The sequence below is a fragment of the Eubalaena glacialis genome, chromosome 16, assembly GCF_028564815.1.
Source record: "Eubalaena glacialis isolate mEubGla1 chromosome 16, mEubGla1.1.hap2.+ XY, whole genome shotgun sequence".
Lineage (NCBI taxonomy): Eukaryota > Metazoa > Chordata > Mammalia > Artiodactyla > Balaenidae > Eubalaena > Eubalaena glacialis.
The window spans coordinates 66427798-66451319 of record NC_083731.1 but is presented as its reverse complement, the minus strand read 5'-3'; the positions used below and the strand labels follow the sequence as shown (position 1 = coordinate 66451319).

At 38.7% G+C, this 23522-nt stretch overlaps 1 protein-coding gene across 3 annotated transcripts in view; it reads left to right on the top strand.

Annotated features, from left to right (window-relative positions):
* EPSTI1 (epithelial stromal interaction 1) overlaps positions 1 to 23522 on the top strand; it is a 106446-nt gene that overhangs the window by 32694 nt on the left and 50230 nt on the right. For all 3 annotated transcript variants that reach the window (XM_061170585.1, XM_061170586.1, XM_061170584.1), the window contains exon 6: positions 9676 to 9749. In XM_061170585.1, the coding sequence (XP_061026568.1) occupies positions 9676 to 9749 (74 nt within the window). The remainder of the gene's footprint in view (positions 1 to 9675; positions 9750 to 23522) is intronic.

Sequence of the window (23522 nt, the reverse complement as noted above, 5' to 3'; positions counted from 1 at the left end):
TAGACACTGTTCATATACAAAGTGTTTAATCCTCACAAGAGCCTATGAAGTGTATAATATTCTTATTACCCAAGTTTGCAAATGAAACTGCCAGAGGATTAGATAACTTGCCCAAGGACTTGTAGCCAGTAAATAGAAGTAGGGTTTGAATCCAGTCTGACTGATCTCAGAGCTAGAGTTCTTTGTCATCACACTCTCTCGCCTCCCAGGTAAGTGATCAAAGGAGTAGCTGTGTATTTGGCCAGAAGGCAAAGCAATTAGTAACAATGGCCACCAGTGGTACACCATCATATTTATATCCAAATATTGAATTTTCCAGGGTGAGTGTTAAATAGGTGAACATACCTCTCTCACTGATAAAGAAAAAGCATGCATTTACATTTCAGTACTAGTGATATGATCTATTTCAAACCTCAAACTGGTGTGTTTAGTTTTGATACTCTTTCTGGGGCTTGGGGGGAAAAATCTCTTAAAAATGCTCATCTGCTAGAGAAGGAAGAATGTACTGTTCTTCTATCCCCATTCCCCCCCACCTCCTGCTCCCATTCCCCACATAAATCCTAAGCTGTAATGGGTTTTAAGTGTTGGAGGTCTGGGGGCAAGAGGTTGACTCATGATACTGATGACCAAGTATGACATCTGCTGCAGGTTTAAGTCATGAAAACACAATTCTTTTTCTTGCTGTCTGTATCTCTCTTCATCCTTCTCTTTCTTTTTTTCCTCTTAAAGATTGAGTGTTGGTCAAAATTTAAACGTGGTTACCAAGCAATAGATATTTTTACTAGAGTTAATGAAGCCCAAAGCTGATGGCTTGTGGAATGTGCAAGAGTGTGAGTCTTTTCTTTCCCCGAGGAGCTCTCTACCTGGCTGGGGAGCAAACTAAGTCTTTCTTGCAAGGTGTCCTGTTGTGCTGTGTGACCTTGGACAGGCCCCTACCCCTCTCTGAACTCTTCCTGTAAAGTGAGTCTGTAAGCCTCACCTCCTTGTCTCTCAAGGCTGGGAACATGTGTAGATGTAGAGATGCTACATCTGTAGAGATGCTACATCTGTAAACATGTAGGCTCTGGGGTAGAGATAAGACTGGACTTATAAATGAGGAATTGAAATGCTGGAGGTATAAAAAAAAAAGAGTATAGGCACTTTGTTTACTAAATTTGATTCAGCAGTTCACTTCCAAGTCATCAGCTATTATACCTTCATTGAAAAGATTCTCATAATAACTTTTTAAAACCTGTCTTTCTCTCTCTTTCTACCTCTCTATTCCTCACTCTTTTCCATTCAACCCCACCCCCGCCCCATTTTTTCCTTCAAAGGAAGGTTCACACTTCAGTCTTGTGATTGTAGAGAAGGTATTCCCTTTATATAGCATAATCATTCTGTATTTCAGGTGCAACTAAGAAAATCATCAAATCTAATTAAGGGGCTTGCAGATCCTAAAGAATTGTGTTGTAAACTCTTATCCTAAAAGTGATTTATTAGTTGTCATTTAATACCCACAATTGGCTGGCTTGTGGGTCATTTATAGCTCATTTCTTCTTTGGTCAAATTATGTATACTATTCAGAAATGTTAGTGGCTGAAACAGTTTTCTTTAACATTGAGTAAAAGCAGCATTCCCTCCCTTTCCAAGTTATACTATAACACTAGATGTACAGCAATCATTAACTACAGAAGTCTTAACTGGGTTGGCTTTTCTAACATGACAAGTGTAATGATTATTGGTATGAATTTGTCCAAAAGTGAGAGATGGGGAGAGGGAGTTGATACGTATAGATCCATCCCATTCAAAATGTGGTCCTTGAACCAGCAGCCTTGATATCACTTATTAGACATAGAGAATCTCAAATCCCACCCCAGACCTTCTGAAACAGAACCTGCATTTTAACAAGCTCTCCAGGTGATTCTTGTACACATAGCGGTTGGAGGAGCATGAATCTAAATTGCCTTACAAGAGAAGGAGCAGCCCACTCTGGTCCTTCCACAGACTTGATTTCTCTGGCTAATCGGCCCGGACTGCCACCCTGACCTAGCTCTCCCTGTTGTACATAAATCTGTTGCTTTTCATACTAAATGTGAGCCCATTTAATAGCTTGTGTCAGATAAAAGAAAAATGGACATTAGCCATCTAGAAATGGCATACTTCACATTGCCAGTGTGAAAATGGCCAAGGGAAGCGATAATGGCCGTGCTTATGGAGCATTTATTCCTTAAAATGCACAGCAAACACACACATGGACACCAGCTTACAAAATACCACCGTCCCCCTCAGGCAAATGGCTGCTGTCCAGGAACTATGAGCCAAGTCGAATCCAAGAGCCTATTGCCACCCGAGAACCTCTAACTTGGCCTCTTGGTCTTAATCCCCCTTGACCTTCAGTTTGTCCTCTCCCAGGAGGGGTCACCAGGGAACACTGGGTCTCTTTCTGATTGGTCACCACCTGTGTGTGAGTAAGGGGAGAGTAAACTGTACTCCCTGCCAGCACATATGGGTCCTTAATACGCACAAAGGTATGAAAGGCAGCCAGCTCTTTAGCCTCTGATCATGTCAATGGGATCCAGGAAGGGTTAATCCTGTGGGTTAAGGGGAACTTTGGAGAGGGCACTGGGATGCTTCAGTTAAACTTGTATTCCCTACATTAGAGTATGTTGATGTTATGTATTCTTCCAGTGGTGTACTGGGGCCTCCTTGTACTGGCTCATGAGAGTGGATTGTTCTATTTTGTGGGCTAGCGGACTTCATGTTGGTAGACTGAAACTGACCATGAGGAGTATTTTCACCACAGAAATCAGTAAATGCTACAAATCAACCTCCCCTCCTCCTCCCTGCTAGAGCCAGTTGTTAAGCTTATCAGCACACCACTGCTTTGCCCTAAAGGAAAGAGGTCCTCCTTTCACTGCCTCCGCCTCCCGCCCCGCCACATTCCCAAACCAAGCTTCAGAGGGCTTGGCGGCGAGGGCAAGGATTTTATGAATTATCTGGCACATTATGTGTCTGACACTTACTGATTTAAAAATAGATTACAACCCATGTGGTAGGCAGAAAAATGCCCCCTTCCCCTCCTCTTCCACATTCTAATCCCTGGAACCTAGGGAGATGTTCTGTTATATGGCAAAGGGGAGCTAAGTTTGCAGGTGGAATTAAGGTTGCTAACCAACTTACTTTCAAGTAGAGAGAGTGTGTATCCTGCATTATTCAGGTGGGTCCAATGTTATCATAAGGGTCCTTAACTTGGAAGAGGGAGACAGAAGATTGAGAGCATGAAGAGATGGAGCAGGAGAAAGACTCAGCCTGCCATTGTTGGCTTGAAGTAGAGAAAGGCCATTGGATAAAAGAGACTAAACCTATGGGTAGGAGCTACAAAACCATAACTATGGTACCCCTAAGTTCTACACTGAACAAATAGATGACTGACATCTTAGGATAGCAGAGCATGCAAACAGAAGATGTGATTCTGGAAATAGAGTCCTTATTGTAGTGGTACAAAGAAGTAAAGACCCTGCTGTAGTCTTTGGAGGGGACTCATATTGCTAGCTACCTAAAAGCCTCGTGGACATAACAGCTGCTACTGGTACTGGAGTCTGCCAATTTCCCTCAACATCAATATATTATTTTAGCCCCGTTAGACCCGTTTTGGACTTCTGACCTCCAGAACTGTAAGATTATTAACAAATTTATGTTGTTTTAAGCTATTAAGTTCATGGTTGTTATAGCAGCAATAGAAAACTAATACAACTCATGTGGTTTTATAGTGTATTAATTTCTCTTCCTGGAGATCTGTATGGCAGAGTAATAATTTGATTTTTTTCCAGACTTTCATAATGCCCACGAACTTAAAAAATAAAAATCTCCAATTCCATGTCAAAGACCCTCCCTACCTCCTGGATTCATCTTATTCTGCCTTTGATTCTCATATGTTTGAAATCATATTATATAGGGCTATATAATTTACAAATTCTTTCATTTGATTCTCCCAACCTCTTAGGGTATTATAACCTCAGAAAGGGCAAGAAATCAGCTACGGATCTGAGTGGCAAACGAAGCCTTTCCTTGTTCTTTCCAGTAAACTATAAAGTCATAAAGCTGATGAAGTTATGTGGAGCCCTGGAGGTCATGGTGTTTTATGTAGACACTGAGAAGCATCATTAGTTCGTTTTAATGTTATAAAATGAAGTAGGAACTACTTTGTACCTACTTCATTTCCTATTAGCATAGAAAACAAAATATGCATATTAGATGCAGAGATGCATCCATATACATGTTTTTTGTTTTTTTTTTTAATTAATTAATTTTTGGCTGCATTGGGTCTTTGTTGCTGCGTGCAGGCTTTCTCTAGTTGTGGCGAGTGGGGGCTACTCTTCGTTGTGGTGTGTGGGTTTCTCATTGTGGTGTCTTCTCTTGTTGTGGAGCACGGCTCTAGGCGCGTGGGCTTCAGTAGCTGTGGCTCACGGGCTCAGTAGCTGTGGCTCTAGAGCGCAGGCTCAGTAGTTGTGGTGCACGGGCTTAGTTGCTCCACGGCATGTGGGATCTTCCCGGACCAGGGCTCGAACCCATGTCCCCTGCATTGGCAGGCGGATTCTTAACCACTGCACCACCAGGGAAGCCCCATATACATGTTTTTAAGAAATCACACTTGTTGCTTATTTCTAGGAAACAAGTACTAGCGAGGGCTAACGGTTTAAGAACAGTTTTAGGAATAAAACTCAACATCAAGGAAATTATTTCAATATTGTTTTTATAAACTGGGAAAAGTTTCCATTTCTGAAAACTTTCAAGGAACAAAACAGAACTTTCAAGTATTTCCCAGAAATATGGTTCCTACATCATGCATGTCTTTGTGGATGAACTGGTGTGGGCATTAAGCCTCTGGTTGTTGGAATGCGTAGGGTCCCATTAACTGACCCCATTAATTAATCCCATAATGTTGGGATGTTAATGATATCTCTGAAATGCAGATGTAGTACTAAAAGGGTAAGCTGTTAGCTTCCTTATGTTTCACTTTCCTTAGCTGTAAAATGGGTATAATAATATAATAATGGGACTGGTGGGATTAAAGGATACAGTAGGTGCAAATCTCTTTGTACAATGGGTAGCGCTAAGTAAGCAGTGAAAAAGGGTGCCCTGACCTAATTAACTATACATGTAAAGAAGTGCTCTATTTCATTTGACCCTACTATTATATCAACCTCTTGTGTGGAAGGCAGAGAGGATTTTTGTTTTACACATGAATTGGATTGGTTTAATTTATTTCTAAATTAAATAAACCCACATGAACTGGGTTGCTGGAGAAAAAACACACTGGCTCTTCCTGTCACACGAGATTGCTGGGCTTCCCTCCCAGCTGGGTCTTTAACAATTCCTAGTGCACAGCATTTTCCTTTGCAGTCTAGGCTCATCTAATTACCGACATCTTCCTCCCTTCACATTCTTCTTATCCTCACCTTTCGTTTTCAGCACATGACCTCATTTCCCACCTTCTAGTGAATAAAGACCACAAGGCTGGAAGTACCTATATTTTTCTGTTTCCTTACTCTTCCTTTGCTGTTTCTGCCCCCGTCTCATCGCAGCAGGAATAAGAAAGTGCTCTTCCTTGTTGCTATGTTGGATTCTCCCACCCGTGCTTCCCATCCCATCTTTCCTCCATCTCCCCGGGAACATTGCTGCTCCATCGGTTAACCCTCCTTTTCTCCTGTAGCTTTCTTGTTGTTTCTGTTTTTCTCTCTTGGGGTATAATCATACTGAAATCTCTCATCTTAAAAACAAAGTGTCTCTGTTCTGGTTTGCTTTCAACTCCTCCCTCCCAAGCATCACAGCTCAGCTTCTTGAAAGCCTTTTCTACCACATTGGGTTCCTACATGTCAGTATGTAGACTGACTCCTTATCAATCACCTGAACCAAAAAAAAAAAAAAAAAAAAAAATCTCTGTTTTAAACAAAGTTCCCCAGGTGATGCTGAACTCAGCTAGCTTAGAAACTTACCTTCTTTGAGTCCTCACCTTCACTTGTTCCTTGGTGGGCTGAGTTTGACTTCTGTCTCTAGTAATTCATGGGTATTTATCTAGCCAAGAATCACTAATGAGCTCTTAGTTGAAAAACTCAGTGGAGACTCTTCAGTTCCTAACTTATCTAAACTGTTTGTAATATTGTAACTATTTAAATAGTACTTTGTCCTTCAAATTCTACCCCTCTGGATCCTTTTCCTCTGCTTGTTTTTCTGCTATTGATGTTCTATCCAGGTCCCATCCATTCATCTTCTCTCATTTCCCTGTGCCTATGCCACCATATTCTTAGGTGAAAGCCCCCCGCATTTCCACATCTGTGGATTTTGCTTGTGCTGATGATTTCTGAAATCCACATCTCCAGACCATATTCTTGAATCCCAGAACCATATATTTTACTGTATGCTTGATATTTCTTTCTAGATGTGCCACAGTGTATCTCAAATCCAGTAGGTTCAAAACTGACCTCGTATTCATTCTGATGCTCTTAAATGACAGTCACCTGTAATCTTCCCCCCTTTTTTGACTCATTCTATATTAATATAGCCTACCTCCTACTATTTCTTTTTACTCTCCTCTTATTTCTGTCCCCCACATTTTTCTAGAATTTGTCCTTTCTTTTCTGTCCCTGTTGTCTTAATTTGGGACTCATAATTTATGGCCTGGATTACTGTGAGAACCACACCGTTGGTTTTTGTATTTGTGGTCCTTTCTGTGGCTTATCCTTCGTGTTGCTTTCAGGGTGAGCTGCTTACCATCCTGCTTAAAATAACATAATGGCTCATCATTGCCTTTAATGAAGTCCAAACTCCTTTACTTGTCATATAAATTTCTTTATAATTTGCCTCTTCCTACTTCCTCAACCTTGTCCTCCACCCATCTCACTACAAACCCCTTTGAATTTATCCACAAGCTTCTTGGGGTTTCCTGAACTGGCATATTCTCTTGCGCCTTTCTGTATTGAAAATATTATACGTTATAGGAATGCCCTTTTCCTATTCAGGGCCACTACTATCCCATCATTGCCTTTGTGCAAATTAGAAACAGATTCTTCATCCAGGCAGTTAGTTCTGTGGGTGCTCAGATTGGTGACAGATGGTGCTTTTGTGAGAAATAGAAAAAGACACCTCTGCTGTGCTGAAACACCCCATGCTGGGATGCAAGCCTTGGTAAGCTGAATGCTGCCTCTATTTCAGCCTTTTTAACCTCTCTGCTAGGCCCCTGGGCAGTAAGAAACCATACAATGGAGTGCAGTAGCCTTGCTCCCATCACCTCCTTTTCCTCCTGGAAAGTTCTTGCTTAAGATTGGTCTCTATCTAGTATTTCTACCTCTCATTAGACCCATGGTTCTTATCCTTTTATTTGGTCATCAGCCCCTAGGGAAATCTGAAGAAAGCTATGGACTCACGCTCCATAAAAATGAGCATACTCCTATCAGACAGCTTATTCATGAACCTGAGGTTAGAAACCATATTCCAAATGTTATTCAAATTTTGGCTAACCTTAACCCTAACCCTAACCCTAACCCTAACCCAGGATGGGGTCTACCCACATAGAAGGCACTGAATGAATGTCTGTGGAACTGCTGAAAGCATTTCCCAATTGCCCACTTCTGTGCTTTTTCTTTGTATTCATATTACATATTTGCAAACCTCTATTCCCTAATATATTTTACACACTGCCATCATGGTTTTCTTGTCTGTGTTCCCAGCTAGCTTCTAAAATTTTCCAGAGTAGGCACTGCTCTGTTTGTATTCCCAGAATCTAACAGAACATAGTACTGAGCATATAATAGGCATTTGATAAATGTTTGTTGAATACATGAGATTCAGTGATATTAAATGATTTGTTTAAGGTCACTCAGTGATGGTGGACCTAGAACTCATTCCATATTTTTTCTTCTGGACCTCATGTTCTTAGATCTTTTATATTATGCATTTGTATACATATAAGTATGGTTGGGTGACTCCTTAAGTCACTGTTAAATGGGAAGAAATAAGTAGTCTGACTAAATCTTAAGTATTTGGATTAGTGTACTAAAATAGCTACCACAGTGGTGGGTATTGAATACTTAAATACTCCAGTATTTTGCAAAATACTTCTCCATCAACTCTTGAGGGATAAACAGACCTTTGTTGGAAAGAATTAAGCTACTGAGTAACTGTTTTTGTAAGTTGAGTCCAATGATAATCTATTAGTGAAGAGATGAAAATCCATGTTCCAATTTCTGACCTTGCTAAAGGAACCCAGCCCTGGTCTCTAAATGCTTGTGTGATTTTCTCACTGTTCTCTAAGTAGCATTCCTAATCCTGGTTTAATCAATACCTACTGCTTGCTTGCTTGCTGTCTTTTACCTCCCGGCTCCCTTTTCTTCCCCCAGAGATGTGGGGAGCTCATCACAATTGACTACTTTTGGTCTCATGAGTCAGGATTTTTTTCTAGACTGAGATCATGTTTATTCAGTTGTACAATTTTCTGTTAGTTTGCTTCCTAGAACTGTGATTCATTAATAATCCAATTGCCTTGTATTATAATTGAATTACAACTGAATTGTATTACAATTCTCTTGTATTGTAGTAAATTTCCTTTATGTTTTTTCTGAAACTGAAATCATCCATTTTACCTTTCACAATGGGATGAGTAAATAGTTCTGTGTGAATGAAGACTTTCATGGAAATGAACAATATGAACAGTTTTTTCCTCTCTTTGGAAGATGGAGCTAAACTTATGTTAGAGTTTGGAAGTGATGATTTCCATTATTCCCTTTTCACAGGTCTTCCTGAGGGACAAGTCCATTTTTTTTTTTTTTTTTTTAAAGCAAATCCAGCTGCTTGACTTCTCGCTTGGATTCAATTAAAACTTCAAGTCCTCCTGTGTTGTAGAACTTGTTTCAACTCCCCATTAAATTTGTTGTCTAGGAAGTCTACTTGTTTTTCACAGGCAAATTAAAAAAAATGACAGTTGTATCATAGTAAAAAAACACAAGCGTTTCTGGGTTATTAAGTTGGATTAAAATATGCCAGAGCCATGGTGACAGTAATATCAAATGTGAAGTTCTTTATCTCTAGACTCTCCAAACAACTAATTTAAAAAATGAGAGGATTCTTCTATTCAAGTGGATGGCTGTTTTTGGACATTTGCTGTTCAGTCTCTCAACAGCTTTAAGTATCTGATTCTAAGTCAGAAGGGAATTGAATTGGCTTATTGAAAATCTTTTCCTGAATGCTTTATTGTAATGTGGAGATATATATGTAGTATCAACTATTTAACCATTTATATATATATACATATTTTGTATCATCTATTTAATCGTTTATTATAATTTTAATTTAACATGATTGGTGTGGAAGTTTCATGTTTTCCTTAGAACATTTTGAAAACACTGCTTAAGATATAAATGTTGCTATCATCTGAACTGAGGTTAAAATGTGAAATACTGATTCTGTGATTATACCAATCAAGTTGGGAGAGGGGAGCCATGGAAAGAACTTAGAGCTCCTGGCTTTCAGTGTAGGGCACATGGGTTGTGACAGGGTTATCACCTTGGAAGCCCTGGTAGGTACCATATTGGACTACTGAGGCCACTTGAGCCTAAAGATTTTGGACCTTGGGTAACTTTAACATCATGATTCTGCTTAAAGCTTTCCTAATAGATTACATTTTGATACTTGAAATTTCAGAGCAATAAACTAGAGGAGAAAAAGAGGCGTCAAGAAAACCTCAGAAGAGAAGCTTTTAGAGAACATCAGCAATGGTAAATTTATATTTTCAGAATTTTGTACCTTTTATAGACATATTGTTCATTGTGCTTTTAAATTCTAGGTGATAGTAACTATTCAAAACATCTGGTGTTGGATTGTTGACTATTAATTATGTAATTGAACTCTAGAAGTGAGGTTCTAAGTTTGGAGATATCTATACTCATTAAAGTATTCTTTAGCAGTCAACAGATTAGAAGGAATACTGCCAAATTTGAGAAATTCCCCATTCTAGATAACTTGGAGGGCTTGCTTTTTGGTAATCCAGGTTACTTTTGATTATGAAGACTTCCAAAACACCAATATAAGGAAGATGTTGTTTGAAAGAAGTACCCAAGCAGAATCTAAACTAACTAGGGATTTACCTAATGGACTGAGGACTTCTATTTTTGTAAACAAGAATTGAGAAATAATTTCACATTTATCAGCAAAGCTCCCAAATTGGTGGTCATACATCAAGGTACTTTTTCCAGTATGACTTGTGAATTACAGCAGCTAACATGTATGGGGCAACTACTATGTGCTTTATAATGTAGATAATCTACTCTCTTATACAAGCTTTAAAGATAAGTTTGTGTTCCAGCTCTCAGTAGCTAGGTTACTTGCACACTGCTTAAAACAATAGACAAAACCAAAGAACCATATTTCTGTCCCTAGATTAATTCCAAATATGGTAGAATTAAACAAGCAGATTTGGGTTCAAAATCCTAGCGCCATTCTTCAGCTGTGACCTTGGACAAACTACTAAACCTCTTTAAAGCTTAGTTTTTCTAAAAAAATTAGGGTTGGTAATATCTCTCCCATCGGCCATTTGTAAGGATTAAATAAAATATCTTATATAGGGCTTCCCTGGTGGTGCAGTGGTTAAGAATCCGCCTGCCAATGCAGGGGACATGGGTTTGAGCCCTGGTCTGGGAAGATCCCACATGCCGCAGAGCAACTAAGCCCGTGCACCACAACTACTGAGCCTGTGCTCTAGAGCCCGCGAGCCATGATTACTGAGCCCGCATGCCACAACTACTGAAGCCCGCGGCCCTAGAGCCCGTGCTCTGCAACAAGAGAAGCCACCGCCATGAGAAGCCCATGCACTGCAACAAAGAGTAGCCCCCGCTCACCACAACTAGAGAAAGGCTGCGTGCAGCAACGAAGACCCAACGCAGCCAAAAATAAACATAAATAAATTTATTTTAAAAATGTTATAAAAAATTTATTAAAAAAAATGGTATATAAGTGACTGAATTTCATGGGGACTTGATATGTAACTTCTTACAGAGGTTCTTGTTGAATGGGATCAGACAGCTTATTTTGTAGAGACCGTTTAGAGATTTCTGGTTCCACCAGAACTAGTCATCGGCCTCCCACTTTCCAATGGACTGTACTGACTGCCTCCTCTTATCTGTTCCCGTCGTTATACCTCATTTGTAGAATTTAAGATCATTCTGATGTTGGGGTGAGCATATGTGACACCCTAAAGTGTGTCCCTCCTCCAAGTACAGCATCCTCTGGTTTTCTCATTTCACTGAGATTCTCCTGCCTCTACTGTAAGCAACAGCTCCTTGCTTTAAGACTCAGAGGTTGGAATGTAAAAGAAGTTTCTCAGCACTTCACTTTGCCCATTAGCAAGTTGGATACCTGGCCTCTGCTACCCAGGCCAGGAAAAGAGTGGGAGATAGAATGGGGTTGGGTGGAAGTGCTAATGAATGATGTTATCTTTCCCCACTTTTGTTCTAAGGCAGACATGGGGGTAAGGAAGCTGGTGTGAAGCTAAACACCAAGAGAAGTTGGCTGTCTTAGAGAGAGATAGAGGGCGGCAGGCAATAGATTAAGGGTTAATGTATTATTGCCTCCCCCTTCTTTGGTAAAGAATGGATGAGAGTTGATTTCTTGGCCAATCAGAGGAGTTGAATGCCCCCAAATGCCATGGGGGCATTTGTAGCCTGGAGACACAATAAGAACAAATGTATTTATCCTGTGGCATCCTTGTTTACACTGGGAAAGGGAAGACCTGCTTACCAGTGAGGGGTCTTAGGTACAGGACTGGGAAGTTGAACAAGTCCATCTCTCTGGGGAGTTTTAAACATGATAAAGTGAAGGATGAGAGATTCTTGGAATTTTAAAGGATGTGGGAGATTGTGTCATCAAACCTTTTTTTACTAGTCCTCCAGCTTCTTGAGTTTGTGTTTTACTGAATACTAGAGATCACCCTTTTTCTGTAAAGAAAGAAGAGTTCTACCCTCAGGCACCTCACACACTATCAGTGGAGCTGAATTCAATTACACGCACATTTCACTCTTGATCTTTCTTCTGCTTATCATAAAAGTCCCAGTTAACCAGGAAAAAGAGAAGTTGGCTAAAAATGAGAAGTATCTCAAATTGATTGTTAAAGCCTATTGAGAAACACAAGAAGTATATGTGTGTGTTTTTTAAATGTATTTTGTTTTGAAGTACTTTTGAAATTAAAAGACCAATAGCTAATGAAATGAATGACCATTATATAGCTAGAAATATGAAAGAAACTTCTTGTATAAGATGGATCCTCTGTATAACAAGCCTTTATCATATTTTCTTAGAATCAATTTATGGTGGAAGAATTGTATAGGAGAGCTATTAGAATTTTTTTTAACATCTTTATTGGAGTATAATTGCTTTACAATGGTGTGTTGGTTTCTGCTGTATAACATTTAATTTTTATTTATTTATTTATTTTTGTCTGTGTTGGGTCTCTGTTGCTGCGTGTGGGCTTTCTCTAGTTGCAGCGAGCGGGAGCTACTCTTCACTCTTCATTGCGGTGCGTGGGCTTCTCATTGCGGTGGCTTCTCTTGTTGTGGAGCGTGGGCTCTAGGCATGCAGGCTTTAGTAGTTGTGGCACGCGGGCTCAGTAGTTGTGGCTCACGGGCTCTACAGCGCAGGCTCAGTAGTCGTGGCTCATGGGCTTAGCTGCTCTGCGATGTGGGATCTTCCCGGATCAGGGCTCAAACCCGTGTCCCCTGCATTGGCAGGCAGATTCTTAACCACTGCGCCACCAGGGAAGTCCGAGAGCTCTTAGAATTTTAACAGCACAAAGTTTTAACTAGACCAACCAGGCTGTTCCCTATTCCATCCCCTTCACCAAAAAATTAGATTCTCCTGAAGCTGTCAAACTAAGGATCACAGAATAGAAACACAAATAAGGAATTCTTTCAATGCTGTGATATGTGTGGTTCAAATAGCAGACTAGGAATGGTGTTCTTTGTTTTGTTTTGTTTTGTTTTCTGTAGAGAAGGGCAACCATGGACTTGAGCAGACTGTAAACCCAGGTTGCTGGAGAAAAAGCTCATGATATCATCCTGGGGCACCACCATGAGAATCTTAATGTATTCTTTCTTACCACTTTGTTCCTGACTTCGTTCATTTGCTTCTGATTATTTTTAGTGTTGTCAATTATTTAGCTAACAGGCAGAAAACTAGGCTTTTATTGACATCCAGAGGGACTCTCCTGAGTGTAATAGTGAAAGCAGTTTATTGAATGCCTGTGGGGTTGCTTTCTAATTGTACGCATTAATCTGCCCCTGTAAGCTGGCTGAAAATACACAAGCAGATTGCATGTGCAGATGGAGCACATGGGATGGTTTTTATGAAAAGACCTCTGGAATGCACTTCTGCAGTACTGTCTTTTCCTTAAAAATCAAATGACTGTGACTATTTCAATTGGCGGCTGAGAACAGACCAGATTAATGGTGCATTAAGTCTGCTACTCTGGCTGGGGACAGACTCGAACTTCACAGTGTAGAGTTAGTTCTAGGATTCTTGAGCATGAAAGTGAAGGGTAGAAATAGGCTTCTAACCTTGGCATAGTTTTCACCATTATTTTACTCTGTCATTCTTTACTACTTATAAAAAGACAAATGTGATTTTTCAGGATGGCCTTTTTAATTAGTCAATATTACTGGTAGATTTGAGGATTTGAAGTAACAGTTAATATACCTTTGTGCGTGTGTGTGTGTGTTTTGTTATAATCAAAGAAAGGATGTTGTGATTTAGATTATTTAAATTTCAGCGTTTGAAATTTAAACGGTAATTTATTTTGAGTCATAGTCATCTTTCTCACCATGTGGTTTTTGGATGGATGTCGAGACAGATTTGAATTTTGAGCCCATGTAATGAGTTATGGGGGTTAGGGTAAGATGTGAATGGGGCAGTCAGATGCATTTTGGGTGCAGGTGTTAGGAAAACCAATGTTCTCTTAAGGATTTGCTGGAGAGATGAGAATTGGGTATATTATAAGTATTTACAATTTAAACTCATATCTAATAATCATTTAATCTAACAGATTGTACATTTGTATAGTTTTAAAAATATACAAAGTGCTTGGCTCTTTTAAATGTTATTTCAAAGTAATAAGCTGTTGTATTATTGAGAACCTATGGAGTGTCAGCAGTGTTAGGCATATTATATACATTTTTTCATTTAATTTTTAGATCAACCCTATTAGGGATATATCATCTTCATTTTACAGGTGGAGGGTTGAGTAATTCAAAGTCACAGACATAGTGAGCAATGCAGCCAAATCTTGGTCTTGAGATTTGGAGGACCAGGGATAATGAGTAATTCAGAGGTGTGCTGTACTCACAAGGTCAGGATTATCAGGCTAGGGTGGGGGTGATAAGCACTGTAGCTTATGGGGGGCCTGTGGGAGGCCTGTGGAGAAGACTATAGAATAGGTCAGTTCAGAGATAAAGACTTGGGCAAAATTGACTTCTGATTCTTCCAAGGAAGATCTAAATTTTGCCTGCAAGAGGCAAAAGAAAAACTGAGGAAGTATGTCTGCTTTCTCTGATTTTCCTCAGACCCGAAGGACATCCTTTTCCAGGTCCAACACTGGATTAATTCCACAGTTAAGCTTCCTGTAGGGTACATGGGCTTTTGTGAGCTCTCCTGGCTGGACTGTACTCCTAGGTACCAATATTTCTAGGGGAGAAGGAGCTCAGTTCTTAAAACCTTGGTTGAAAAAGCCCTTGGAACCAAGCTCATTCCAAAGTAGGGCCTTCTTATTTCTGAATTGCCAAGCACCACCGTGAGCTCAGCCTGCCGATGGTAATGTGGGGAAGTTTTCTTCATTTCCGCCATTGGAACCACGCATCTCTTTAATTTCCATTTGAATGATAGTGTGATTAGTTCCTAGGAGGCACATCTTCATCTGTTTTAGTTTCCTAGAGCTGAGGATCGAGGCAGGTCTGCTGAATATGCACACTTAGGTTCCAAGTTTGTCTTCTAACATGCTCACTAAACTTCTAATGCCCTTCGTGGGAGCTTCCAAAAGACACTTAAGGGCTAAATTGATCCCTTATCCATATGGTAGGCTTAAATCCAACCTCACATTTTATAATCCCAGTAAGGTGAACTGAAAGTCATCCTATTCATAACTTTCTATCTTATGCTAATGAAGTGAACTTACAGGTACAAAAATCCTCTATTTTGTTCAGAATGTGACTGAACAGTTTATGAGAAATCTGAGAGAATCCCTGCCTACTGAATGTTAAATCATGTTGATGGTTAAAATTTCTACCCACTATCAATTTTTCCTGCAGATGTCCTAGTGAATGTTAACTCATTTTCATTCCCACTGCCACCACCTTCATATAGGTATTTCTCACATGCCACTTGCATTATGGCTTCTGTCTCCTTGTCATCCCCTGAGTTACTGGAATGGCTTTCTTACTCTCTTTGCCAACAGTCTCTTTTCTCGATTGTCTTATATGTTTGTCAGATTTCATTTTCTACAGCACAGCTTTTGTCATGTCACTATCCTATTCCAAAAGCCTTGATTATTTCCCATTGCTTATGAAATAAATTCCAAATTCTCTAGCCGCACGATGGGGGAATTGTGAGCCACCTTAGTAAGAAGATGTCAGAAAGGACTTGATTGGGTTTGGGCCTCTGTCGGGTTGATTTTGGGAGAGGGTTTGAGGAAGCAGGGCTTTGTTCTGGGTTGGCTGTTAATCAGGAAGCAGGGGTAATAGTGATTAGGTATCAGGTATCTTTTTTTTTTTTTAACTTTTTTTTATATTGGAGTACAGTTGATTAACAATGTTGTGTTAGTTTCAGATGTACAGCAAAGTAGGTATCAGGTATCTTAATCTTATTTAAAAGGAGGGACAATCAGAGTGAGACTAATACTGTAATCGATAAATAAGCAGTAGTCACTCCTATTAGCCAAAATGTTGGGGTGTTTGGTCACTTTTGTGGTTTAGACAAGGTTCATGTATTTTTCTTTGTTCAGACATATCATGGAGTGGCCTTTTTTTTTCATGATTCATCACCATCATAAAGTGACCTCCTCTGATATTGATATTGTGTGAAATTACTTTCAATAGGAGAACACCAAGGCTTAGCTGTGAATGCCAGGGGAGCTCCTGGATGTCAGGAACAGCTTCTATTTTTTCAGGATGTAGTTAATAATTGGTTAAAGATAAAAGCTGACTGGTGCCTTATTTACAAAATAGTTTCACTTAAGTATCTCATCATTGGAACCTGGTACCATCAGTGCTCCCCTCTTGGGAGGGTAGATCTAGGATCAGACTGCCTGCCTGGTCTCAAACTTTAACCTCTCTCCTAACATTGAGCCTAGGTTTCCTCATATATAGCATGGGGTGGGGCTAATATTTGCTAACTCGAAGATTAATCAATATAACCCATGTAAGAAATCTAGCATAGTGCTTGGAGGGAGAAGGTAGAGTATAAAGGAACTCCAAACAAGGATAGCAGGGGAAGAAGTAAGAGAGAGGAACCAGCTGACTCTGGCCTTTATCTCCAAGGGTAGAGCCTAAGAACTTTTGGACACATGAGAAGACCCTGGAGCCCGGAAAGTGCTCCTGGTAAATGTACTATACCTGGGGGAATATGTGCCCCCCACCCCGCCCCCGCCATCCTGGAGACAAGCTACCTGCACAGCCAGCCAACTTTATCACTTTTGTGTGAGTTCTAAGATCTTTACTGAAAAAAACTGCCACAAAATAAACTCTGGTCAAACAAATAAGGAATCCAAGAAAGAGGAAGATGTAAGATATCAGAACAATTATGAATAAAGAAGACAATGACATTTATAGCCAAATACATGATTAGCTTTTTTCTTTTTCTTTTTTATTATTAAGAATCAACATGATGAAATTAAAATCATGGGGGATTTCAGTGCTATGGAATAGGCACAGGGAGAGAGGAGGATAGGAAATAAAACAATTATTTTTTTTGCACGAGTGAATGCTAGTGAATTCCAGATATTGATAGAAAAAAATAAGTAATTATGTGTTTATTATATGTTTAATTGTATTGTATGTACAAATAGGATATATAACAAAAACGTAAGAAGAAAAAATCAAATGAAAAATTGATAATTACAACAAAAGGCAGAAAAGAGGGTGGAAGCTTTATAAGCAACAAGACAGCAATCACAAAAAAGGTATATAGGCTAAATTTCCTTATTTAAAAAAGTTCCTGGATTGCAGAAAAAAAAAAAAAGCAAAAATCTAGCTATATGCTACTCTAAGAGATATCTATAAAACAAAAGAGTTGGAAAACAAAGGCATGGAACATATATCCATACATGCTAATAAAAGAAGGCAGATGTAGCAATATTAATATGAGACAAAATTGAATTCAAGATGAAAAGCATTCAACAGGATAAAGAATATTTTATGCACATAAAATATGTAATCCTGAAGATAATGTGAACTGTAAATATCAATATAGATTTGAAATATATGAAACAAAAACTGCTGAAGTCTGTAATATAGATTATGGATTTGTCAGATTTTCCTTTTGTTCTCCTTAGAAATTAATAGGTCATCATGTGAACCAAAAAACTTCATAAGGAATAGAGGATATGAATAACAATGACTTGGCATGATAACATAGACATAGTTACAAAGTGTTGTACCTAGTTTATGGAAATACCTATTCTTTTTTTTTTTTTTTTTTTTAGACTTCTCAGTTTAGTCTTAATCCAAATGATGCTCAACTGCCTAACCACAAATGAATACATATGCTCATTATCATGTGAAAATACCTATTCTTTACAAATATGACTTAACTACCACTGGCCATGACTAAGGCCTCAAAGACTCTCAGTAAGTTCCAAAAGTACCCCCAAATCCTATAAAGCCACTATTCCTAAGAAAAACGTAATAAAATTAGAAATTAAGCAATAAGAAATTTTAAAGTCTATCCACTTAAAAATTTTTTCTAATTACCTTTTTAAAGGACTGTTAGGTTACCATCTGTCACCACACTAGACTTATTGCAGTGATCATTTCATAATGTATAAAAATATCAGGTCACTATGTTTTATACCTGAAACTAATATAATATTGTGTGTTAATTATTATTCAATTAAAAAATAAAAGAATTAAAGATTCAGGTTCCCTGGGAGGATGGGGGGAGACTATTAGGATAAAAAATTTTGAAACCAAAACTGAAATTACAAATTACTTTGGGATAAGAGAATATAAATTTTAAAGTATTCCACATTAAAATCCATGGGATGTGACTACAAAATTATTTAGAAGATGCAGAAGTTTAAAAGCTTTTAGAAAAAATGGAAATAAAATAACTAAGCATTTTACTGATAAGATAATAGCCATAAAATAAATACAAATAGAAGGGAGGAATAAATAAAGGAGAAAAAGGGACAAAGTTGAATAGAAAAATTTATCATCACTAAATTAAACCAAAAACTAGGTTTTTTGGAAAATTCTGGTAAAATAGATAAACTTTTGACTTGTCTGAGTAAGGAATAAGGAAGAACTCCAAGGATAAGAAAGGAAGTATAACCAAAATTCTAGAAGAGAAATACTATGTCCTACTTCTGTTAATTTTTTTAACCCAGATTTCCTAATTTATTTCATAGGAAAATATATGCTATTAGACTTGAAACCTGAATAGAATAAAAACTCTAAATGGAAGGGAAAATGTAGTTTGATCTCGCCTAAAAAAAGACACTAGGCGCAGTTGGTTTGAAAACAGAAGAAGAAGGTAACTTTCTCAGTAAAGTCTGGAACAGGATAAGAAGGGCATTTGCTATTCATCACTGATACTGATTTTTAGATAGAAAATTAGAGTTTCTATTTCTAACAAAGAAAGAATTTAAATATTGGAAAGGAAGAGATAAGTGCCTCTGATTGCTCACCTAAAACCTCTCAAGGAAATCAACCAAAAAATTATTAGAACTAATACAAATAGTTTGACTATAATGAATGAATCTAAAATCAATATGCAAACACTTCTGTCTCTGCACCATCAGACACACCATCAAAAGCTCATTATAAAATATAATTGAAAGAAAAATTTCATTTACAGTAATCATGCACACTGTAAAACAGGTGAGTATAAGTCTAATAGACCTATATATAAAATAAAATACCTAAAATAAAATGAAAATATTAAATGTAGATCATCTATTTACCATAGAAGGGAAAAAAATCAACATTGTAAAGATAATTCCACTCTTATTCATATATTAATTAAACAGGACCTTTTGTGAAATTTGATAAAACATTTTTAAAGAGAAAATATTAAAAAAAAATAGACAAACCTGAAAAACTGAAGGGACAGGGAGAAGCTTGTACCAGGTATCGTATACAACATAGGTATGGTAGTAATAACAAAGTGTTATTGGCATTGTAATAAATAAATTTGGTGAATGGGAGAGAGTCTACAAATAGACCCATGGATATATGGGAATTTAGTATTTAGGACTTTAGCTATTGATAAAAGTATTTGTTCAATCAGTGTCAAAAGGACAGATAATTTGACAAATTGTACTAACTCAGCACAATTAGAATGTAATGAAGAATGCTTTTATAATTTTGTGGTAAAACTCCTTTCTACGCTATATACACAACTTGGAAGCCATAAGAAAAAAAATACAGATTTGACTACAGAAAAAAACCTATGATAGATGACGTAATGAACTACGTTACAAGTAAGTGATAGTCTAGGAGAAACTCTTTGCCTCAAAAATAATCGGCAAAGGCTTAATTTCACAAAGAAGCCTTGAAAATTAATAAGAAAAAGGCAACTCTAGAAAAACTGGCAAAGGGCTTGAAATAAATAATTAAAAGAGAAGAAGTATAAATAAATGAATATTCAGCTTCACTAATCAGAGAAACACAAATAATTTTTTTATTTATTACACTGGTAAAAATATAAATGTATTGATAATATCTCACATTAGGAAATGTGCTTTCATTTATTCAACAATTTGTACCTGGTATGTGTCAAGCACTATACTAGGTTAGTATATACTAGGTTAGTAAGTTCTTGGTATGTACTGTGAATATCACTGAGTTGCGCTCCCGTTGCCCTCCCTCTATCTAGGCCCACTTCACTTCACTCATTTATATCACCGTCTGCACCCTGCAGTCATTGGCATTTGTGTGTCAGCTGACAGGAGGTGAGAGAAGGAAAAACTGCCCCATTCACTCCTAGCAAGATAAAAAGAACCAGGGAGAGATTTGTCACTGGTATTTTTTCGGTGAGGGTACCTTTTAAATTATGACTATTTAGCTTTAAAATCGGTAGTTTAACATTTTTATTAGTATGTTCTTTTTTTTTTTGATGTGGACTATTTTTTTAAAAATCTTTATTGAATTTGTTACAATATTGCTTCTGTTTTATGGTTTGGGTTTTTTGGCCGCAAGCTATGTGGGATCTTAGCTCCCCGACTAGGGATCAAACCCACACCCCCTGCATTGGAAGGCAAAGTCTTAACCACTGGACCGCCAGGGAAGTCCCTATTAGCGTGTTCTTATGTGTCTTGTCATGGTGCAAAGTTGGCGGTTACCTGGTGGGTAACCAGGTAGAGGAAGGTGCATAGCACCTTGTAGCCCTGATTAGTGGCAGGAGCCTGATTCATAAGCTCCTACAGATCTAAGTGAATGTTTTTAAGCGTATTCTTTTTTAAAATCCTTGCTGTTTATCTATTTTATATATGGTACTGTGCATCTGTTAATCCCATACTCCCAATTTATCCCTCTCCCCCCTTCCCCTTTGGTAACCAAAAGTTTGCTTTCCATGTAAACTGATTCTTCCATGAACATTAGAAACCCTAGTTGTCTTTTCTAGCTATTTTTTAAAAAAGCCTTATAGGAATTATCTTTGCATTTCTGTCCCATTTAAATGAGCCAGCAGACACACATTTCACTCTCTGTGGCCTTTCCCATATATTTTATCCTTTCAAAAAGGTCAAAAACTTTTTGATTGATGAATCTCCATTAACATTAATATTCCATCATATTGCAATATAACCAGCCATATCCCTTTCCTTCCCTGACTTTCTCACCCTCAGTTTCTCCTTCCAAACCCCTACCTGTCCTCAAACTACTGGGATAAATGAGTATACGTTTTTATACTCTGGGCCTAGGCAGCTCCTAGACCTGATACCAAGACAGCTTAAGGATGGGTGGGTTCCTCCCCTTTCCCACATTCTCCTCTTCTGACTAAGGTTCTGAAATAACTAAGATGCCTAGCTTAATCCTTGAGAATTCTATTCTTCTACTCTTCCTCAGCTCTTCTTGGCCTCTTCTTATGTACTGCTTGTGGAACTGATGACCTAAATTGAGAGATAATTCTCTTGTATATATAAATCTATGTTGTATTACTAGGGTTGGCTAATTGCTGTGATCAACAGACCTCAAAATAAATAGTTGCTTGAGCATTATTATTATTTTTTTCTCATGTAAGACATGGGCGAACAGGTTTGAGAGGAGACCCCCTCCATGCAGATATTCAGGCACCAAAAACTGTTAGCAGTGCTACCACTTTCGATACACAAACGACTTCCAACTTTGTGCTGGGGTTTGCCTCTATTCCAGACAGCCAGAAGGAGGAGGAAAATGTATGGAGGTGCATGCGTAGGAAACTTATTATGAGTTCATCCTGGAAGTGGTGTGTATCACTTCCTTCCTCATTCCATTGGTCAAAACTCAACCACATGGCCAGCCTTAGCAGTAAGGGAGGCTAGGAAATGTAGTCGGGTTGTATGACTAGAAGAGGAGAACTTCCATTTTGATGGATATTTAGCAGTCTCTGCTACAATGGAATTATGTCCAGGTGATGCTACCCTGAAGAGACATTTTAGGATAAGCCATAGGCATCATCCTAAGAACAAGTGTCATAAGTTGGAGATGAGTTCAGTAAATCTTCAAAACCAGTCTGTTATTGGTGGTCCATCCTCAGTTGTTCTATGGAGAATAAAGGAAGGGATCCTGTATTTATGCCTGGGTCAAAGTGATAAAGTGGGAGAGGATCACCCCCCTCAGTAGGTGGCGGAGTCACAGTGGTGACAAAGAAAGAACCCCAATGAAAAGGTGACTCAGTGCTAGAGTCCAGGGTTCTCAGTTTTGTTGGATTTCCCCTCCAGTAGATGTTCCTCCTTTTGCCCCTCAAGGAGGTTCATATATTTTCTTTTTATTAAATACGACCATAATTACCTACAGGGATTCCAATCCAGTTCAGCCAATGTGTGGAATTTACAGTATTGGTAGTAGAAAAATGCCATTTAGCCTGGTAACTTGGAACTTGTCTTGTTTGTATAGTTAATCACTTGGGAGTTATCCACCATTCTTCACAGGCCCCTACTTGTATGCCTCTGACAGTCCTGTGGCCCTGTCATTATGATTTGATCTTGTGGCATGAGTGGGGCAGTGATCGTTGGCACAAAGGCCATGCCTGGTGGTTAGCAACCCAGCCAGCTTAGTGCTTGGCATTGGCAGGTAAGAAGCAACTGTTGGAACACAATGCAGGGCTGCCAGCCTACTTTGTCTGAAGCTCCTTATTTGCTTATTATCATGGCACTTCTTTTTCACTGCTTTCTCCCGTGGTCTGCTCTCAGCTAAGGATATTCAGAAATCTCAACCAAACTTCTGGCAATACTCTTCTTTTTGCACTTTTGACTGATGGCTTCATAAAGCCCCAGACAATGGGGCAGCTTCCAGCCTCTGCGACTTCATTAGTCTCCTTGTCTACTCTGGGCAAGATAAGCAATCCTAGACAAATGGAAAGCCTGCTTGTCTCAGCTGCTGAAGCCTTGTGTTTCTCAGGGTCATGTTTGTCGCTTAACTTTCAGCTCTTCCTTTCCCAGCTCAAGCTTCTGACCTTGTTCAAATGCCATGTTCTACCTAAGTAATTATTTGAAGTGATGTTGGCATCTCTGTTTAACTTCTAATTCCTTTTTTGATTCCCCCCCTCACTGGATACCATTTATTTTTACCAGACCATTTGTGTCTCCTTTGATGCCCATGCCCTAAATGCTTGATAAATTGGATCTTAGCATCAGCCTAAAGTATTAGGGAGAAGCAGAGGGATGAGAAGGAAGGAAGCAGAAGGGGAGCAGGCTGCAAGGGTCTGGTGCAGTATAAGTTTGGCCTTGCTGAGCTATTTGATTGTGAATATGGAGTAAGGGGATCAAAGTCCCACAAATCACATGGGGAAAGGACAAAGGAACAGAACTTCATCACTGGTAAGCAGAATGGGGCAGTTGTTACAGTAAGGACTGGGAAACAATTCCAATATTCATGCTTGACATACATGAGGGGAGGAACTAGGATGATGATTTGGATTTTTAAGGAAAAAGCAACTTATTAAAACAGAGGATTCATCTAGGTCCATCTTTCACAGTCTCTCAGAGCTAAAAAGAGATGCCAGAAATACAGACCAGAACTGGCAGCACTTCTTACCTTCCGTGGAAGGTACAAATCAAGTATAAAGGTGTGTGTGTGTGTGTGTGTGTGTGTGTG